Source organism: Mobula hypostoma, chromosome 16 (genome assembly GCF_963921235.1).
Source record: "Mobula hypostoma chromosome 16, sMobHyp1.1, whole genome shotgun sequence".
Classification (NCBI taxonomy): Eukaryota; Metazoa; Chordata; class Chondrichthyes; order Myliobatiformes; family Myliobatidae; genus Mobula; species Mobula hypostoma.
In genome coordinates, this window is record NC_086112.1 from 31,493,997 (window position 1) to 31,513,239 (window position 19,243).

General features: G+C 39.6%; 1 protein-coding gene across 1 annotated transcript in view; it reads left to right on the forward strand.

The window, feature by feature from the left end:
• Positions 1-296: 296 nt before the first annotated feature.
• Positions 297-19,243, forward strand: part of prdm6 (PR domain containing 6) — a 228,263-nt gene continuing 209,316 nt past the window's right edge. The window contains exons 1-2 of the mRNA XM_063069171.1: positions 297-777; positions 7,090-7,394. Of these exons, the coding sequence (XP_062925241.1) occupies positions 297-777; positions 7,090-7,394 (786 nt within the window). The remainder of the gene's footprint in view (positions 778-7,089; positions 7,395-19,243) is intronic.

The window sequence follows — 19,243 nt, forward strand, 5'->3', positions numbered from 1 at the left end:
TAGCGTCTCACTTTAATAGTCGTCAATTACAGAACACGCTGTATTCACTCTAACCGCAGCTTATCCAGGTTGTGTACCTGCCAGTGGGACAATTCTTAATGAGTTGGTAAAACATATTTTTGCATTGAAATACCGTGTCTGTGTTAAATATGTTATAATAAACGTTTTGTTTAGATATCACGCATAAAGTCCAAGAAATTACTTAACACGATTAAAAGTTTAACTTAGGGTAACTTGACGCATTACTTAGTTATTAGCCAATGTTTTGTTTTCTTTAAAGTTGGAAATCTTTAGAGATGATGAAACCCAGCGAGCACAGCGGATCAGCTTTCCTGAAGGTCGATCCTGCCTATATCCAGCATTGGAAGCAGCTCTTCCCCCAGACCCAGCTGAAAGTCGGTTCATTGACAGTGATTCCCAACCAGCTGCAGCCGCTCGACAGAGCTGGCCCGGCAAGCGAGAGCCTCCGCCAGCACTCGGGACCTCTCACCTCCACGTCGTCTTCCACCGCCTCCTCGGCCTCTTCTTCGGCGTGTTCCCTGTCCCTGTCCGGCCTGACCCCAGTCACGGTGCCGCAGATCTCCGGGTTACGGCAGCTCGCGGGTTCCGATCCACCCCTGGCGCTCAACGGCAATCCGAGCAAGGAGCTTTGTTCACCCGAGACAGACAGGACGCCGAGATTCTCTTTCACAACTGAGGATCTGGACTATTATTTGTACGGACAGCAGAGAATGGAGATCATCCCTCTTAACAACCACGGCACCGACCCCAATAACCGTGAGTGATCATTACCTTCTTCTCCAACACTTTACATGTGCATTGTCGCTATTTGTACCTTTACTCCAAAATCACTTTAATGCAGGAAACATTTCACACCGCAGTGTAGACAAAGTGTGGCAAAATATAAAATGTGATGACCCCAAGCAGAATGCCCACTAACGTGCATCCACTTATTAAATAATAATTCTCCCAAGTGAGATCTGTGTCTTTTATATATTCGGCTCCTTTGACGATGTAAACAAGTTTGTCACATTGAAATTTCACCCCCACCTCGCATCAACGACATAAAATGGCAAAACGTGTTGCACGAGCCCATTACTGAGAGCACGAAGCACGGCAAGGTAGCGAGATTCGCTTTGCTTGTTAACCTTACAATCAATCCCCTTTCCTTGTTGGAATCTATAACAAAGAATTCTGAACCGACGAAAAGTTGTTTCAGGGAACGGCCTCAATTTGCAATTTTGCACCCGTTGCTTTGATATAACTGCATTAACTGCATGTAAATTTCTCTTGAAATTTGGCCCAGCAAGCAATATTATTACCAGTCAACTTTGAAAGTATTTCCAGCCAATCTGGCCGCAATATGCTTTATCGGCAATCAAACATTGGAACATTCAATCAAACAGTTGAATGGCTAGAGATGTCTCCGGCAACCTATAAAAAGATAGGATGCATTTCGACGATTGATAACACCTTACAGAGTATTGCAAAACGTCGTGTAGAATATGACTCAATTTGGATCCATTGAAATGAGAGGCAAAAGGTCAGTGGGAGGATGAACACGCAATTTTTAGCCCTCCCTAATCATAATCATAATTACAGTGATGGTTAAAATATGCGTTTTCAAAGACACTGCCTGCTACAGACCAGAGCGTGATTTCACTTATGTTCTGAGTGACGTGGACTTCAGTTTTAAAAGCCTCCCATTAATGATACTGTAACTTTTTAGTTTGAACAGGTAAACATTTGACAGGGACTTACTGGAGAAGTATAATTCTATCATCGACACACTCAGGACAGACATTTGTTTTCTCGAATCCATAGATACTTTTTTGTTTGATCGATATTTTTTTCAACAGCTAAGCCGAGATAACTCATTTCATTTATAGAGCGGCTTGGATGAATGGGCAAGGTCTTCACAGATGCTGAGATAAACAGAAATCAGTGAAAGATTCCACTGCAAGACTGAGATAGATTCCGGATAGAATTAACTGGTAAACGCCACCCAACTTTCCGATCCCATATTCTTTCAAGATCTCAGAATAAAGTATCCAAAAAGATCAAATGTGTCAAATTAGCACATATTTCCCATAATCTAAACCGTCAGCTGTAGAGTGACCAACACTTCTAACTATCGCTCTATTATCCATATTTCCTTTGGTTGAAAGGTGGTGAATGTTTATTTAACGTGATAAAATGGTCCATCAGCACTAATCTCCATCGATAACTGCCAGACAAAGATGAGCGATGAGCGGACAAGACACAATTAATTGCCACTAGTTTTCTGGAGAAAGCTGGCCGAATCGACTATATCAGGGCACCGATCGATCGCCTCAGAGATGCTATTCATCATCTCGGTATTGTTTGGGTCTCTTAGGGACCAGCCGCAGTTTTATCTAAAAATCCTATCTGTCTTCCCCCAAACTCCGTCAGCCTGGCAAAATCCAATCAGCTGCCCAACGGCGCCATCCAGCTCCAGTCTTCATTTTTATATCCAGGAATACTCGGGTATCGGTGAAAAAATATGACAGCAAGGGAGCCGAGTGAGGGAGTTAAACTCACACCACAATCAGTTGTATAGCAAATCCTGGGAATATTTTCATAAATATGTTTATAAATGACGGTTGACCACAACATGAGATACTAATGGGTCTATTCCAAACTGATATATCTATAACATGATGAACACTTGTCAACCAACGAATTTAGAATCTTTACCACAGATTAGCACAGCGTGCGGGAGAAAGGCGTGGAGAGGTTGCAAACTCACACTTCTGTCATTTTAATGCTATTCTGTCTACAACAAAACAAAATTAGCGCAGAATTGAATGTGTCTCCAGTATTGATTAATTCAAAGATGTTTATGTTATAGAGACAGGATATTTTATAGCGTGCGCATTTTGTTCTGTTTTTTTTTGGCATTTCTCATACACTATAACCTATGTGCGATATATACTATGACAGTTTAAAATGGACAAGGGTATTCAGTTACTTGCATTTATTGTGCGCTGAAAGTTAGGTAGTGGACGCCGATAACAGTAACCAATGATTAAATGTAAAGTGCATTAAGAACTGGTCTTGATATTATTTAAGAACTTAAAATTGGTATTGAAAATGTTTCAGAAACCAAACTGATAGTGACGATAAACGATTTTGTTCAATGTAAGGCACTCAGTCTATCGGTTAAAGACACTTTCTACCAGTAGCTTAGATAATTTCCAGATAACAGCTTGTCCAGCTGATTAGAGAAAAATAAAAATTTCTTAATAAACATTAAACAAGAAGTTTATACAACGACGTGTTATAGTGGAATTTAGTTACGTGGGAATATATAATTGATTTAATGAAAAGCAGATAGCAGGACGACTGCTATCTCCAACACTCAATGTGTCATAACGTTGAAACCATTTTGAAAACGAGTGCATACACCAAGTGGGTAGAATAATTACTAGGAAAGTTTTCGGATAATTCCGTGGTGCAAAAGTGTTTGTCTTCTCGAACCGTCATGGTATCAAACGTTGTTTAAGGAATGCAACAAAAAGGACAGATTGTCTGAAGGCCTATTTAATTTTCGGCATCAAAGATGGGATTTGACGTTGTATTTGTGATTTTGGATGTAGTGTAAATATTGTGGAATGAAAGTGTGCACATATATTAAACCGAATGTAGCAAATTAAACCAGTTCATTAATAACTGTTTTGACATATTTCTTCTTTCCCCTTTTGTAAATAATAACGTCATAAAATATTATAAAATATCTTACTTGCTGAAATATACGCAAACGTAAGAACTCTTTGGTGATGAAACACTAAAATATCTAGAGCACTGTTACGGAAAGTCACCCATACATTTCAATAGGGACATTTGATTTGCTCGTGTAATAATCTAAGAAGCAAGTTAACTGACCGAGCTGCATTAAAATAAACTAAAAGTAACCCCACTGCTGTAAACTTTGAATTAAGTTGAGAAGGGAAAATCCGGCACGCATTGTTTAACGTGAAAGGGCCGAGTAATTCGGGGAAGGGCCTCCCTTCATAATTAAAATGGAAAGCAAGAAACTCAGGACCGCTGAAGACTTCGGTTAGTTTCAATCTCCGAACTCCATCTCCCATTCATAAATTCAGACACGGTAGTTCAGCACAACCAATCCAATGAATCTCCTTCTATTCGACCCGCTGCAACAAATTTGCAGAAGCGAAAAGAAACGGCAAGTGTTGTTGCCGCACGCACTGGGATTGTTAGTACACTGATGCAGGGACTGGCATCTTTTAAGACTAACATCCCGTGATATTTGAACCTCCTGGCATTTCTTAAATCCCAGCTTGTTATCTATACACAAGATTACTATTTATATAAGGGTTCGTCACGTGTCGGGTGTGAAGAATATGTTTCATGTGTTTGCCTGTTGCAAACATTTCTGCCGAGAACCATGTTACCGTATAATAGTTTTAACTGTGCGGAATGGATGCAGTTTCCAATGTAAAGTGCGCAGCTGCGTATGGAAGAATGTGACGACTTCTTGATTATTTACAATTTTTGGAAACCAACTACACTGGACGGCAAGCAATAACAATTATTTACAAAAGTAAGGCGGTTAATCGCGTTGCGGGGTCACAATGACAGGCAATATGATTTCCTGAATGATTTCTCATTCATTTTACATTCTCCTTCTTTAATGAATTGAGTTTGCTATTCTTTAACCTGGCACGTTTATTGCAATAACGCAGCCTTCTTGCTACTTAATAAATGTTTGGACTAAGCTGCCCACCTCCGAGACGTCGCGGCAGATGGTGGCATCCATTCAGATTACAGTATTGTTCTTATTTCCAAGTTTTAAAACCAAGCGAAAGATGCAGAGGTGACGCGGGTAACATCCATTAAACCCAGATAAGAGGCGGTGGCCTATCCGAGGCTGCCAGCTTCAATTGCGTTAAAATAAACCTCGAGGGATACTTAAAGTGCACTGAAATACAGTATAACAAATGGAGAAGTGTTAAATAGAGGTAGAACACAAAATGCAAATAATTCGCTGAGGGAGTTGTAACACGACATTGATGTATAGAGTTATTAGGGGAAATACCTAGGCGCGAACACTTGGGGTAAGTTAGTACACTGCCACTATGTATGAACAGACCAGTAATTCAGAATGTACTGTATGGCCATACATACTGCCAATGAAAGGGCGGGCGGGAAATAAAGAAAGCTCGCCTCGGTCTAAATATCTACTAATTAGACTGATAGCTCGCAATTTATAAACCAAAACTAAACTGTAAATTCCAATGTTAAGCTTTGAATAGGTGTGTGAGTTAACTAAGGATTCACATTTTAACTATAGTTTTTGCAAGTTTTAAAGCTTTTTGTCAGCTCTGTGATATGTTGGACTTTCGCTTTCCATTACGTATATTTATCCGCTTTCACCTGCCATTGGTGTGCCACGTAGGAGAAGACGATTTTATGAAAAGTCATCGCTTTATGAAAAGATAAAATATGCAGTCACGCCAATTTGCGGTTTTATAGATCCACCTTTCTTTTTTCTTGTGTTTGTGTTGGTAAAAATTTTGCAGGTCTAATAAGTTTTAATAAATTATACGAAGAAATATTTTGCCACCTGCTATTTCCAGCCGTGCCCTTCTAATGGATGGTCCCCCGCTCTTCCTTCACAGCCCGTTCTGACATATGGCATTCAGCGGATGCTAGAAATCTTGAGCAACGCACACAACTCAGTCGGTCAGGCAGAATTATGGAGAGAAACATACAGTCGATCTTTCAGTCCCAAACCTTTCATCAGGACCAGAAAGGAAGGAGACAAAAGTCAGAATAAAACGGGGGTGGGGGGTGGGGGGGGGAGTACGAGCTGGCAGGTGATAGGTGAGTCCAAATGAGGGGGAAGGTAGGTAGGTGGCTGGGGGACAGGGGTGATAGGAGAATCTGGGGGGTGTGATAGATGGAAATGGTAAAGAACTGAATAAGAAGGAACCTGATAGGAGAGGATAGTAGACTATGGAATAAAGGGAATGAGGTTGGAAAACAGAAGGACGTGATGGGCAGATCATGAGGGTAAGAGAAGGGGTGAGGAGAATCACCACAATGACAAGAAACAAAGGGAGACAATAGGAACAGAGGGGGATGATTACTGGAAGTTAGAGAAATCGATGTACATTTGCACCTATAATTGGTAGGTTCTCGCATGATTCCCTTTCACCCAGCCATCTACCTCTCTCCTCCCTGGATTTATTTATTACTTTACAGCTTATGCTCCTTCCCCCACCCTTTTATTTTGGTTCCTGCCCCTTCCTTTCCAGGCCTGATGAAGGTTCTAGGCCTGAAACATTGACTGTTCATTTTCCTCCATAGATACTACCTGACCAGCTGAATTCCTCTGGCATTTTGTGTGTGCTACCCTTTCTATTCCATTGCATTCCAATCTCCTTACTGGTGAATCAAAGAAAGCTTCTCTCATATGCCCTCTACACCATCTTGTGTAACCTGTCCCTCCACATTGGCACGTACTCGGACTTTTTGCTCAAGATGTCCACTTTACCTTGTCAATTGACCTACTTTTCTAGTCTGAAATCTTTCCTATAGATAGTATTTCCTCCAGGACATTTTTTTCACTCTCATTGTCAATATGTGTAAGATGATAGAAAGGTACTGCATAAATGTAATCACAAGTGATTCTGTAGCTAATGGAAATCCTGATGAAGGGCCTCCGCCCAAAATATCAGCTGTACACTTCCCGCCATATATGCCATTTAACCTGCTGAATACCTCCAGCATCTTGTGTGTGTTGCATAAATATAATGCTGTTATTAATACTGTAGTTGTCTTTCCCCAGCCAGTGCAATTTTCTTATGTGATTCAAACTGTCTCTGTCCCCTGCTCCTTCATAACACTGAAAAATATCCACATCCTTTAGACTCAGTCTAACTTGCGTTTAATTCACAGCTTGGATTAACCTATCTGCTCCTCTTGCCTCTCACTCTTACTTTCCCTCAACTGTCAGATTAATCCATGGTCACCTGATCTGCTGTTGCATTGTCTGTGTTCCTTCTCATGTCATTCGTTACAAGTTTGTTCTCCTTTCCTCAGGCTGTGACATGTGTGCTGACAATCGGAATGGCGAGTGCCCGATGCACGGACCACTCCACTCTCTGCGTCGTCTCGTGGGCACGAGCAGCAGTGCAGGCACAGCTCCACCCGATGTGCCCTGTGGACTGCGTGAGCTGCCACGGGAGGTGTGCCTGTGTACCAGTACGGTGCCAGGCCTGGGCTATGGCATCTGCGCAGCACAACGCATCCCACAGGGAACTTGGCTGGGACCTTACCAGGGAGTTTCCATCTCCAGGGAAAAGGTGCAACTGGGAGGTCTCAGGAACAGCCGTCATCTCTGGGAGGTAAGAAGAAGCCCGTAAACCATGTGAACATCAAGGTGCACTGAACAACTCATGAATTTATTTGTGGCATAAATATTTTTATAATAAAATACAATAAGAAAAATTAATTTCTGCATCTAATGATTATACAAGCTGAACCAAATAAATCAGATCACTGAATTCTAGTTGGTTTAAGAACATAAGACTATAGCCTAATTATTATTTTCTCAGAATGCTGTAACTTTTTTAAATTATGAAAGCAATATTGTGCATTTTTGATGCTGTTTTCCATCGTTCCCCCTTCCATTTACTTGTTTGTTTACAGCAATAACTGTAGCATTGAGTTTTTTAATACATTGATTCTATGCAGTTTCCTCAATTCTTGTACATAAATTACATTTAAAAAATAGTGAACTTTTAAAAATTTTTTCCTCATAGCCTAATCCTTCTGCTAATTTCTTTCTTTCTCCTTTGTTGGATCTGATCTTAAATTTATGCATTATAATTCACCTACAGTTTTAGTCCAACCTTTATTTATTTCTCAGTCTTTTCATTTCTTTAAGGTGATCATTTATGTTGTTGAAAGTTTTCAGAAAAGTGTTAGTTATCTTTACCACATTATTATTAGTTTGCACTTCCGTCAATTACACAGGCCAAATAAAGCATAATAAGCGATTGTAACTAATCTTAGAGAAAACAAAATGTTTAATTTCACCTAAGTTTGTCCAATTATATTTCCTAGACATTTATTACTGTCTATCAGTATAAGCCTCAACATTTTTTTTGTAATAAGCTATTACCTAACCAGTGCACCAACATGAAAGCATATCTGAAATAATACCCAATTCATATGCAAAAAATGTTAATTATTTTGTAATTCGTCACCGCAAAAAATGAAGATTACAAATTGTAATTACAGATTAAGTCAAAGTGTAATAACAATAAGTGTTTTCCAGATGTAGTTTTGCTTTTAAATTCAGAAGTTCTTGATTATGTATCAGAAATATTATATAATCTATCAAATTAAATTATTTATCTGGTATAGATATCAACATTATAACCCCTTTGAACTACAGGATAGAATACACACAGTTTCAAGAGTTTGAATAGGTTTTATTTCTTGCAAAGTAGACAAATTGCTTGAAGCTTTGCCCATGATTATTTCTACAATCTCAAACACTCCAATATCATCATGAAATCTCCTCTGTGCAATCTTTTAATTTTCCACGTTTTTGATATTAGTTTGTTTAGTTTCCACTTGCTTTTTCATTGCACAGTAATGTGGAATTAGTTACTGTGTATGACAAACAGTATATCATCTGTGAAAGAAGTGAATGTAATAGGTTGAATATTCTTTTCATGCTGTAAATGCATTTTCTATATGGTAAATTGAAACTGTGCTCTCATTGCTGTTCAGAGCAAAACTTTTATATTCTTCTTTTAATTTTGTTCCATTGTACTAATTAAAGTGCTTGCAGTGTTTGTATACAGACTACTCTTCCTGTTTGAAATTACCAATTGCCAGCTTAAGTTATTTTTTGATGAATTGTAGTCAAGTGAAAAGATTCATTATTTTGCATCAACAGTGAAATACATAGGCAGATGATTCTATTTGTGGCAAAATGGTAAAAATAGTTTAGAAGAATAATTCTACAGCTACAGTCACAAAATGGCCTGAGAAATTGTCCTCCAAAGTGTACGATTTTCTCTTCAAGGAATATGGACATTGCCAGCAAGGTTGACGTATATTGTTTATAGGTCTACTTGCCAATCGTCTAAAGAGATGGTTAAGAATCAACCCTTCTGATTTGGTTGGAAATAGGCCGGGCAGGTTTCTTTCCCTTTAGGGCACCAAATTTGCGTTCTACAAGAATCCAATGATGTTCTGGTCATCTGTACTAATCTTAATCCAGATTTACTTAATCTTGAACTGCAGATCCCTATCCCCAGCCTGCAATTTGAATTCATGTCTCCAGATTACAAGTCCAGATCACTGGATGCTAGTCTAGTACCTTAATAACTGTCAACACAGAAGTGTTCTGGTCCATTTTGTTCCTTTTTTTCACCATTTCCATCTTTAAATGAGTCCTTCCAAGCGAGAATAACAAGTGTTGATAAATACTAACCCCAAAATGTTGGGATTGAATTCATCGTGCTCAACTGTTGACGATTTCAGGGTGATCAGTCTGTTCACAGGTAGCTGCTTGTTTATTTAGACATTTTGACTGTCAGAATTGACCAGGTGTCCCAAAGCCTTGTGCAAGTCACTAACTGAAAGGAACTTTTGAGATATAGGAGTTATCCAAAGACCAGAACCGATCAGAGTTCAGGATCGGTATGTTTCAGTAAGGTGCAAGGACAAGGATGGTTAGGTAAGGGAAACTTAGATGACCCAAGAGGCCTAAAATTAGTCAGGATGGAAAAGCAAACATATGTAAGGTTTAGGAAGGGAAAGCCAAAATGGGTCCCTATATAATAAAAAGCAGGAAAGTGCTTGGGCAGGCGATTAGGAAGGCCAAAAGGGGTCATGAAATGCCCTTGGTGAACAGAATCAAGGAGAATTCCGAAGTATTTTATTCTTTTGTTAAGATAAAGTGATAACTAGGCAGACAGTAAGTCCCCTCAAAGATAAAGGAAGGAATTTGTGTTTGCAGTCAGAGTAGGTGGCTGAGGTACTAAATGAATTGGTGTTTACTGAGGAGAAGTAAATGGGGCATGTTAATAAACTGAGTCATCATGAGATTGAGGAGAAGGTAGTGCTGGGGCTTCCGAAAAGCTTTAAGGTGGATAAGTCTCAAGGGTCTGATGCCATATGCCCCAGAATTTTGAAAGAAGCAAGTGAGGAGATTGCTGAGGCTTTGGGGCTCTGACAAGATTCACTGTGTTCTCACTAGTACAGGCAAGGTCCTGGAGGACTAGAGTAGCAAATATTGTGCTTTTGTTCAAGAAATGAAATAGGGATAATCGGTAATTATAGGCCAGTGAGTCTCATATCAACGATAGGGGGGCTATTGGAGATACCAAAGAAGAGGATTTATATGTATTTGGAAAAGCATGACTTTCATAGGGACAGTCAGCATGGCTTTGTGAGGGGTAGGTTATGTCTTACAAACTTGATTTAGTTTTTTGAGAAAGTGACAAAGTGGCTTGATGGTGGTAAGGCAGTTGATCTACGTGGACTTGGGTAAAGCTTTTGACAAGATCCCTCATGGTAGGTTAGTTCAAAAGATAAAGAAGCATGAGATGCAGGGTGAATTGCAAGTGTGGATTCAGAACTGGCTCGCCCATGAAACACAGAGAGCAGAGGAGGAAGACTGTTAGTTTGACTGCAGATCTGTGACTAGTAGTGTCTTTCAAGCGTCGGTGCTGGAGCTTCTGTTGCTTGTGATATATGTCAATGAATTGGATGAAAATATAACTGGGTGAATTAGAAAGTCTCTGAATGGCACCAAGGTTGGTGGAGTTGTGGGCAGTGTAAACGACTATCAAAGAATACAATGAGATATTGATCAGTTACAGATATGGACAGCAAAGTGGCAGATGGAGCTTAATCCAGGCAAGTGTGAGGTTTTACACTTTAGAGTGTCAAATAATAGGAGAAAATGTGGAGTTAATGGTAGATCCCTTAAAAGCATCGAGGTACAAAGAAATTTTGTGGTCCCCATGTCCATCGTTCACTGAAAGTGAGTTCATAAATGGTTAAGGTGGTAAAGAAGGCATATGGTAACCTTGTCTTCATTGGCAGGTGTGTTGAGTGTAATAGTAAGGAAATCATGCTGTAGCTATATAAAACTTTAGTCAGATGGTACTTGGAGTTTTGTGTGCTGTTCTAGTTACCTCATTATAGAATCGATATTGAAAGGGTGCATAAGAGGTGTACCAGGTTGCTGCCTGGATTCGAGAGTATGAGCTATAAGGAAAGGTTAGCTAGAAGGTGAGTTAGTATGTTACTTGTTGGCCTGGAGGCGTCTATATGTTTCTTCAGATTCTAACTTCCACTTCCTTTCCAATGATAGTCTGTCTTCCCAACTGCTATCTGTTTCCTCCCTCGCAAACCTATCACCATCTGAACCTACACCACCCCCAACTTCTTGATCACATCTTCATCATGATCTCTTTTTCTCCTTATGCCTGCTCATTTAATCTTCCTATTAGTAAGGTCTTGAACCTACCAATCTGATAATCCACAACGGAAACCCCTTTATATCTGTAATAAAGATTTATGCCCTCCACACCCTAATAAACCCTCCATGTAGAGCTCACCTCTTTGTGCCAATTTGAGTCAAATTAACTGCAAGTTCCCACTCTTCATTTGCCATTAATAATTTAGATTATTCCACTTTCACAAGTTGATGTACCTATCTGTCTGTCTAAGCAGAATTCAAGCCCGATTCAGAGTATGGCCTTACACTTTCTTCTTTGTTTCCAAAGACACTGTGGAAAAAATTCCTTCTCAAAGAGCTAGTTGAATAGGCACTTTAGGAGTCTGTATAATTCTTGGTAGATGGTATCTTATCTTATTTAGGTACCAAATATGTTGGTATATACTATCTGCTTGTCGTTTTTGTTCATATATTTTAAAGGAAAAGAAAAATGGCTTCTAGTTATACAGTCCTTTCAGGAGACAACTGAATTTCTTCATAAAACAGTGACCATTGCCCTCTGGGCAAATATTTCAACCAACTTACACTCAGTAAAATTTCACAGACAAGAAAGAGATTTTTTTTGTGCTTTTGGTCATTTTGCTTGAGGAAGTAATTCTTTCTAAGAAAAAGAGGGAACTCGTTCTTCTTCGTCTAGTTGTGGGAATCATTCACAACCTCACATACCCAAGAAAGAATTAGGTTAATGGCTAACACTTCTGAGGGTATTTGAAAGTGAGAATAGTTCAGTTATCTTATGTTCTGAAAGTGTTCATGGAAGTAAAATGTAAAATGATGCAAACTATGGAAAACTAGGAAACCACAGACGGCAACATTTTTGCATTGAATTATGTATATCCATGTCCCAAGGATTTCTCTCATAATAATTTCATATATAACAGTAGCAAACATAGCCAGTATAGCATTTATTACAGCTGCAGCATCTGGTCCGCTGTTCTACTTAATGTACAAAATGTATGACAATGTCACTCTTTCGTACAACCATACTCAATTATCAGTATAATGTGAGGTTTTCTCTGATTAGTAGTTTTAAAGGCAATTGGTAACAACCTAGGCAAGACTATGAAAGATAATAGCAGATACTTTTCTTGTAATTGTTCAGTCCTTCTAAAAGCACATGTTGGCCTTTATTGAGAGGGGTGTGGAGTATAAAAGTAGGGAACCTGTAATACATCTTTACAGGGAGCTGGTGAGACCACAGCTGGAGCACAGAATACCGTATTCTTCTCCAACCTTAAGGAATGATGTGGTTGTATTTGAGTTGATGATGAGAAGGTTCCTGAGGTTGATCCCTAGGAAGAAATGAATGATGTAAGAAGAAAGGTACAGCAGGTTGGGGAATATGCTCTTTAGAGTTTAGAAGAATGATCTGATTGAAGTATACAAGATTTCAGGGTAGCACAGTGACATAACTAGCAGTACTACTGCCTTACAGCACCAGAGATTGGGTTCATTCCTGACCTCATGTGCAGTCTGTGTGAAATTTCCATGTTTTTTCCTGTAATCCTGTGCCTTGCATCTGGGTGCTCGGGTATCCTTTCACATTCCAAAAAAAAAAATGCTTGCTGGTTGGTTCGTTCCCTAGAAAGCCTTGGGATCTTGGCACCTGGAGTTTAGCCAGATATTAACGACAATGCTTTATTTAAATGTTGCTGTCCTACCTGCTTTGACCAGGATTGGGCAGGTAAGAAGATAAAAGTTGGATGGATTGGAAAGAGGTTCTAGAAGCAAGGTCTCATGGTTTTGGTAAGGAGAGTACCTGGTGAGTATTTGATGGACTGAAAGGTCTGTTATGAATCCATAACTATCAAACCTGGAAAACAATGGCTTTTTCTCCCTTGCCTCAGTCAGGGGAGCTTTCCAACTGAAGTGCCTTTGATTGTGTTCTAGCAACTTCATCTAGTTTTGGGAGTCAATTAAAATGCCATTGGGATTCCAAGTACAATAAAGGAAGCAAACATTATATTTTGCTCATATTATAAAAGTAGTTGGATCAATGATCAATCATTGAATCTATGCCCACATGTGATGGAGTATTAACTTGTATCTAATGGTATATAAATATGTAGATAAATAGCACCATAAATAACAAAGCAAAAACATAGATCAATAAACTGGCAATGGGTTTATTTCCATTCCGAGGGAGACAAAAGACACATTTTGGACAGATAAAGCAAGGAAGAGTACAAAATGAATGGAAAGAGTTCCAAGGTGAACACAAAAATAGCCATAGATAAGCAAATACTGTTTGCTTATCTGTGCCAACAGATTTCAGCTTTTTGGTGCAGTAAGCCACTTACCTCATTATTTTCCTTCATAACAACAATAAAATCAGATGAATTCATGCTGAAAACTGTGCTAGGGTTTCTGGTATCTTGTAAGAGTGAGATTTGCATGTTTCCCAGCCAAAGTAGCAGATAACAATGCTTAATGCTTTGTTTTTGTTGAAGTTTCACCAATCTTAGACCACAATTTAGTCCTTTTGACCCATTGAGTCTGCTCCGCCATTCAATCATGGCTGATCCTTTTTTTTCCTCCTCCCCAACCCCATTTCCCGGCCTTCTCCCCGTAACCTTTGATGCCATGTCCAATCAAGAATCTATCAATCTCTGCCTTAAATGCACTCAATGACCTGGTGTCCACAAATAAACGTGGCAACAAATTCCACAAATTCACCACCCTTTGGCTAAAGAAGTTTCCCTGCATCTCTGTTTTGAATGGATACTCCTCTATCCTGAGGCTGTGCCCTCTTGTCCTAGACTCTCCCACCATGGGAAACATTCTTTCCACATCTACTCTGTCTAGCCCTTTCAACATTTGAAAGGTTTCAATGAGATCCCTCCCACCATCATTCCAAATTCCAGCGAGTACAGACCCAGAGCTGTCAAATGTTCCTTGTATGATAACCCTTTCATTCATGGAATCATCCTTGTGAACCTCTTCTGGATCCTCTCCAATGCCAGCACATTTCTTCTAAGATGAGGAGCCCAAAACTGTACACAATACTCAAGATGAGGCCTCATCAGTGCATTATAAAGCCTCAGCATCACATCCTTGCTCTTGTATTCTAGACTTCTTGAAACGAATGCTAACATTTCAGTTGCCTCCCTCACCACAGACTCAACCTGCAAGTTAATCTTTAGAATGTTCTGCACAAGGACTCTCAAGTCTCCTTGCATCTCAGATTTTTGGATTTTCTCCCCATTTAGATAATAGTTCTGCACATTTATTTCAACTACCAAAGTGCATTGCCATGCATTTGCCAATGTTATATTTCATTTGCCACTTTCTTGCCCATTCTCCTTATCTGTCTAAATCCTTCTGCATCCTACCTGTTTCCTCATCACTACCTGCCCCTCCACCAATCTTGGTATCATCTGCAAACTTAGAATCAAAGCCATCTATTTCATCATCTAAGTCATTCATATACTGTACAGCATAAAAAGAAGCGGTCCCAACACCGATCCCTGTGGAACACCACGTCACTGACAGCCAACCAGACAAGGATCCTTTTATTTCCCCCTCACTGCCTTCTTCCAATCAACCAATGCCTGAGCCGTGTTAGTAACTTTACTGTAATACCACAGGCTCTTAAATTGGTAAGCAGCCTGATGTGTTCCACTTTGTGTGCCTTCTGAAAATCCAAATATACAACATCCACTGCATCCCTTTTATCTATCCTACTTGTAATCCCCTCAAAGAATTCCAAAAGGTTCGTCAGGCAAGATTTTCCCTTAAGGAAACCATGCTGACTTTGTCCTATCTTGTCCTCTGTTACCAAGTACTCCATCACTTCGTCCCTAACAGTCTTCAAGGAGTCATTCCAATGCAGAAAAAGACACACTGCATAAAAATCTATCATGAAGCCAAAGGACAAAGAAGGGGAAGGGGAACGTAGTGGTCATTAGTGTCTGTGGATCGCTCCCTTGTGATCCAGTGCCCGAATGTAGTCCTATGTCTTGAGTAACCCCAGACTGCCGTGAGGGTGAGATTGCACTGAAGTGCAAGAAGGCTGCTAGCAAAGAGGGAGCAAGGGAAAAAAAAAGAATGAGAAAATATTCTGACAAGTATGGTATATGGTCAATACATCAATGTCAGAATGGAGGCCATTTAATTTACATCTCATTGAGTATGCCAGCATAATCTTCTTTTGTGACTATTGAATGAAGGTTATTTTTGAGCTCAACTTCATGTTAGCAAGGGCGGAAATAAGTGTTGTGTGAGTAGTGATATTAGTTAGGTGCATGCCCAATCCAATTTCCTAATGGTTGTTATTTGAGCTGGAGATGAAACGTGACCTGTACTGGGTTAAATTACTTTATGTGAATCACTTCTGAAAAACAGACACTTTACAAACTGTTTTCTAGGCCATGATTCTTCAATGGGTGAACGTAGAGCATGATTTAAATATAGGTGAAAAGAATGCAAGTGAACCAGGCATTTTGTGAGTCCACAAAGCAATTTAGGTTTTTATTCATAAATAGGACATTAAAATAAAAGACAGTGTTGAGTCACTATAATACAAAATCGTAATGATGATTATGAGCTTGCAATACTGGAAAAATTAGATTATACCTCCTGTACCAAATAAAATGGCCACTGAGTGTATGTTCATGGTCATTTGCTGCTGTAGCCCATCCACTTCAAGTTTCGACATGTTGTGCATTCAGCGATCCTCTTCTGCATACCACTGCTATAATCTGTGACCCTGTGTGAACTCTAGTTACTGTTGTGTGTGAACATCCCAGGAGATCAGCAGTTTCTGAGATATCCAAACCACCTCATCCAGCACCAGCAATCATTCCACAGTCAAAGTCAGTTAGGTCACATTTCTGCTCATTTTGATATTTAGCCTGTACAGCAAATGAATGTCTTGACCATGTCTGCATTGAGTTGCTGTCACATGATTGGCTGATTAGATATTTGCTTCAACAAGCAGTTGTACAGGTGTACCTAATAAAGTGGCCACCGAGTGTAAGGCACAGAATTTGAAAATCAACAAATGGTGACAAATTATTCATCAAATGGTAACTGGTTCACAGTTCAAAGTACATTTATGATCAGAGTACGTATACATTATAAAGCCTTGAGATTTGTCTCCTAACAGACAGGCACATAACAAAGAAACTCAAAAGAGCTCATATAAAAAAAGACCATAAAACAACCAATGTTCAGAGAATAAAAACACACCATGCCCATAAAAAAAAGACAGTCGAACACCCAATGTGGAGAGAAGGAAAAACACATCATGCAAACAATAACCACCAGCAAATAGCATTCTGAACTGAAGTCTGCAAAGAGAGTCCCATAATTCAGTGTAGTTCAGCACAGAGCTGGGTTGCAGAGCACCAATCTGAACTGGCCCATTCCTTGCCTCTGGCCCGGACACCCCGACCTTTCAATCTGGCCTGGTGCCTAAACTGACGTCCTAACATTGGGTTTAATCGCCTCAAAACGCTCTGGGGCCAGGATCTGGCCACGTTGATTCAGCCTTTATCTGATTCGGGCCTGCACTTAAGTTGGGTTCATTCAGGTAAATGTATATGTACAATATATTCCGTTAATACAAAGACTGTCTTCTAAGCTGAAGAGCTAAGCAGTTGTCACGTGTCGTTAATGTTTGAATATGTCATTTAAAATTTTACTGTTGACCTTCTCTCTCAATCTTAGGCAATGTATTTAAGTACTGATATTATCTTTTTCTGCATTCCAATCATTTGTTAATCTGTCCATTGTCCTAGATATTTTTGCTCTTTCTTAAACATTTACTGGGTGTAAATAGAAATATATTTCACATGTTCCCAATGCAACATTCATTCTTCAGACATCTATCACTTTACTAAACTTAGTACATCTTTGTTATTTGCAACCTTCCATTTTAAAGACTCATCAATGATTACGTCATGAATTCTGCCGTATTTTTCCAGGTCACAGGATTAAGCTTGGTAGGACCTGTTTGGCTTGAATTGACTGGGCAGTACATGAGTGCATTGTAATGTGAGTTTCTACTACTATATTCAGGTGGGTAATAGTGCAAAGCTGACTCATACACACTGATAGTCAACCGTGTAAGCATCTCATAATATCAATCAACATTTACCTGACATTTGACAGCAGCTGTTGACTATTGCTTGACATCACAAGATGTTTATGTGCATGCATGTGACATGCACAAAGGACACATGCACCGTGATCCACCTGCATGTTGTGCTTAGCACAAGTCACTTGAGAATACCTTCATGCACTGCATGGGAAATTCAGTCTGAAATTACATCCACAACACTGAACTAGTCAGGGCAACAGATCTTCTTTCTGTTGCCAAGAAAAGATGGTAGAAAAAAAAACATGAAGTAATGATTAGATTATACCAGATTTGGAGAAATAACTGGAGGCTACAATCAGCAAGAAAGGATTCAGTGTGTTAAAGTGTTTGCAGTCTGATAATATTAGGGTAGGAAAATGTGCAATGCATTCTTAGGTGTATTCAGACAAGGAGAATTTTTCGGTAGGAAGAATCTCCACTAGCTGGATCCAAAGATCAGAAAAAGAAGGAGAATTAGTGTTAGGCGTGCTCCCAATAGAAGTCTAGATCCATAAAGTCTTTCCTGGAACTTACTCCCTGCATTCACCTGACAACGGAGCAATACCTGATGAGAACCTGGTTCTTGAAGGAGGTAGGCGAAGAGCCAAGTCACATGCTGCAATCAATGGTACAGCCAATGAACAAGGAGAATACTGCCACACCACGTGCAGGGAAGGTGAGAGCTGCTTTGAACTTCTCCATCTTCCAGTAGTTTGCAGGCTGGCGCTGGAGACATTCACAACATGTCTCATTTAACAACACACCCTTGCTATGGGGAACTAATGGAATTCTTTGCTTATGATGAATCTCATTCATCTCCTTTTTTTCTGAATGCAAAACCACTGGCAGATGGAGTGCAAGGATTCTTGAAGTTCACAGACTTCCCAATGGTGAAGTTGAGGGCACCACATCAAAATCCCAAGGAGTACCACAAATGCAAAGGATCTTACTTCCTCCGTGTCCTGCTGGTTTGCCCAAAAACGCTGAGAGCTCAGTATCGGGGATTAGATATTTATCACATTGATTGCAAGAATGACATTTGAGTCACAACATTAGATAAGAGGCTGGTTCTAAGTTTTTTCATGAAATACTTGTTTGCTTACCTCTTTGTGAAAGGTTGTCCACAAAGAAGTGAAGGTTCATATAATGAATCCATTGGGATTCCTAAGCAACACATCCAGTGCTTGCATTGACTTACAGGAATCGTGCTCTACAGTGTAGAGCATTGTCAACTATATTGGTGGTGACTATCCCTAGCAGTTGAGAAGCAAGAATTGGTAGACAAGGAGATGTGGAAGCAGCAGGAGGAGATACAGAAGGAGGAGGAAGAAGAGAAGCTGAAGAAGAAGTGTAAGAGGGCCAAAAAGGAAAGACATTATTTAGAGCAACACACATAAAAGTTGCTGGCGAACGCAGCAGGCCAGGCAGCATCTCTAGGAAGAGGTACAGTCAACGTTTCGGGCTGAGACCCTTCGTCAGGACTATTTATTATTTATTTTATTTTTATTTATTATTATTATAATTTTATTATTATTTATTTTAGGTTATTTAGAGACCACTTTTCTAACTAAGAGAGAGACAGATAACAATTTGCTTTCAAAGAAGATATCCAATGGGCACTCCTA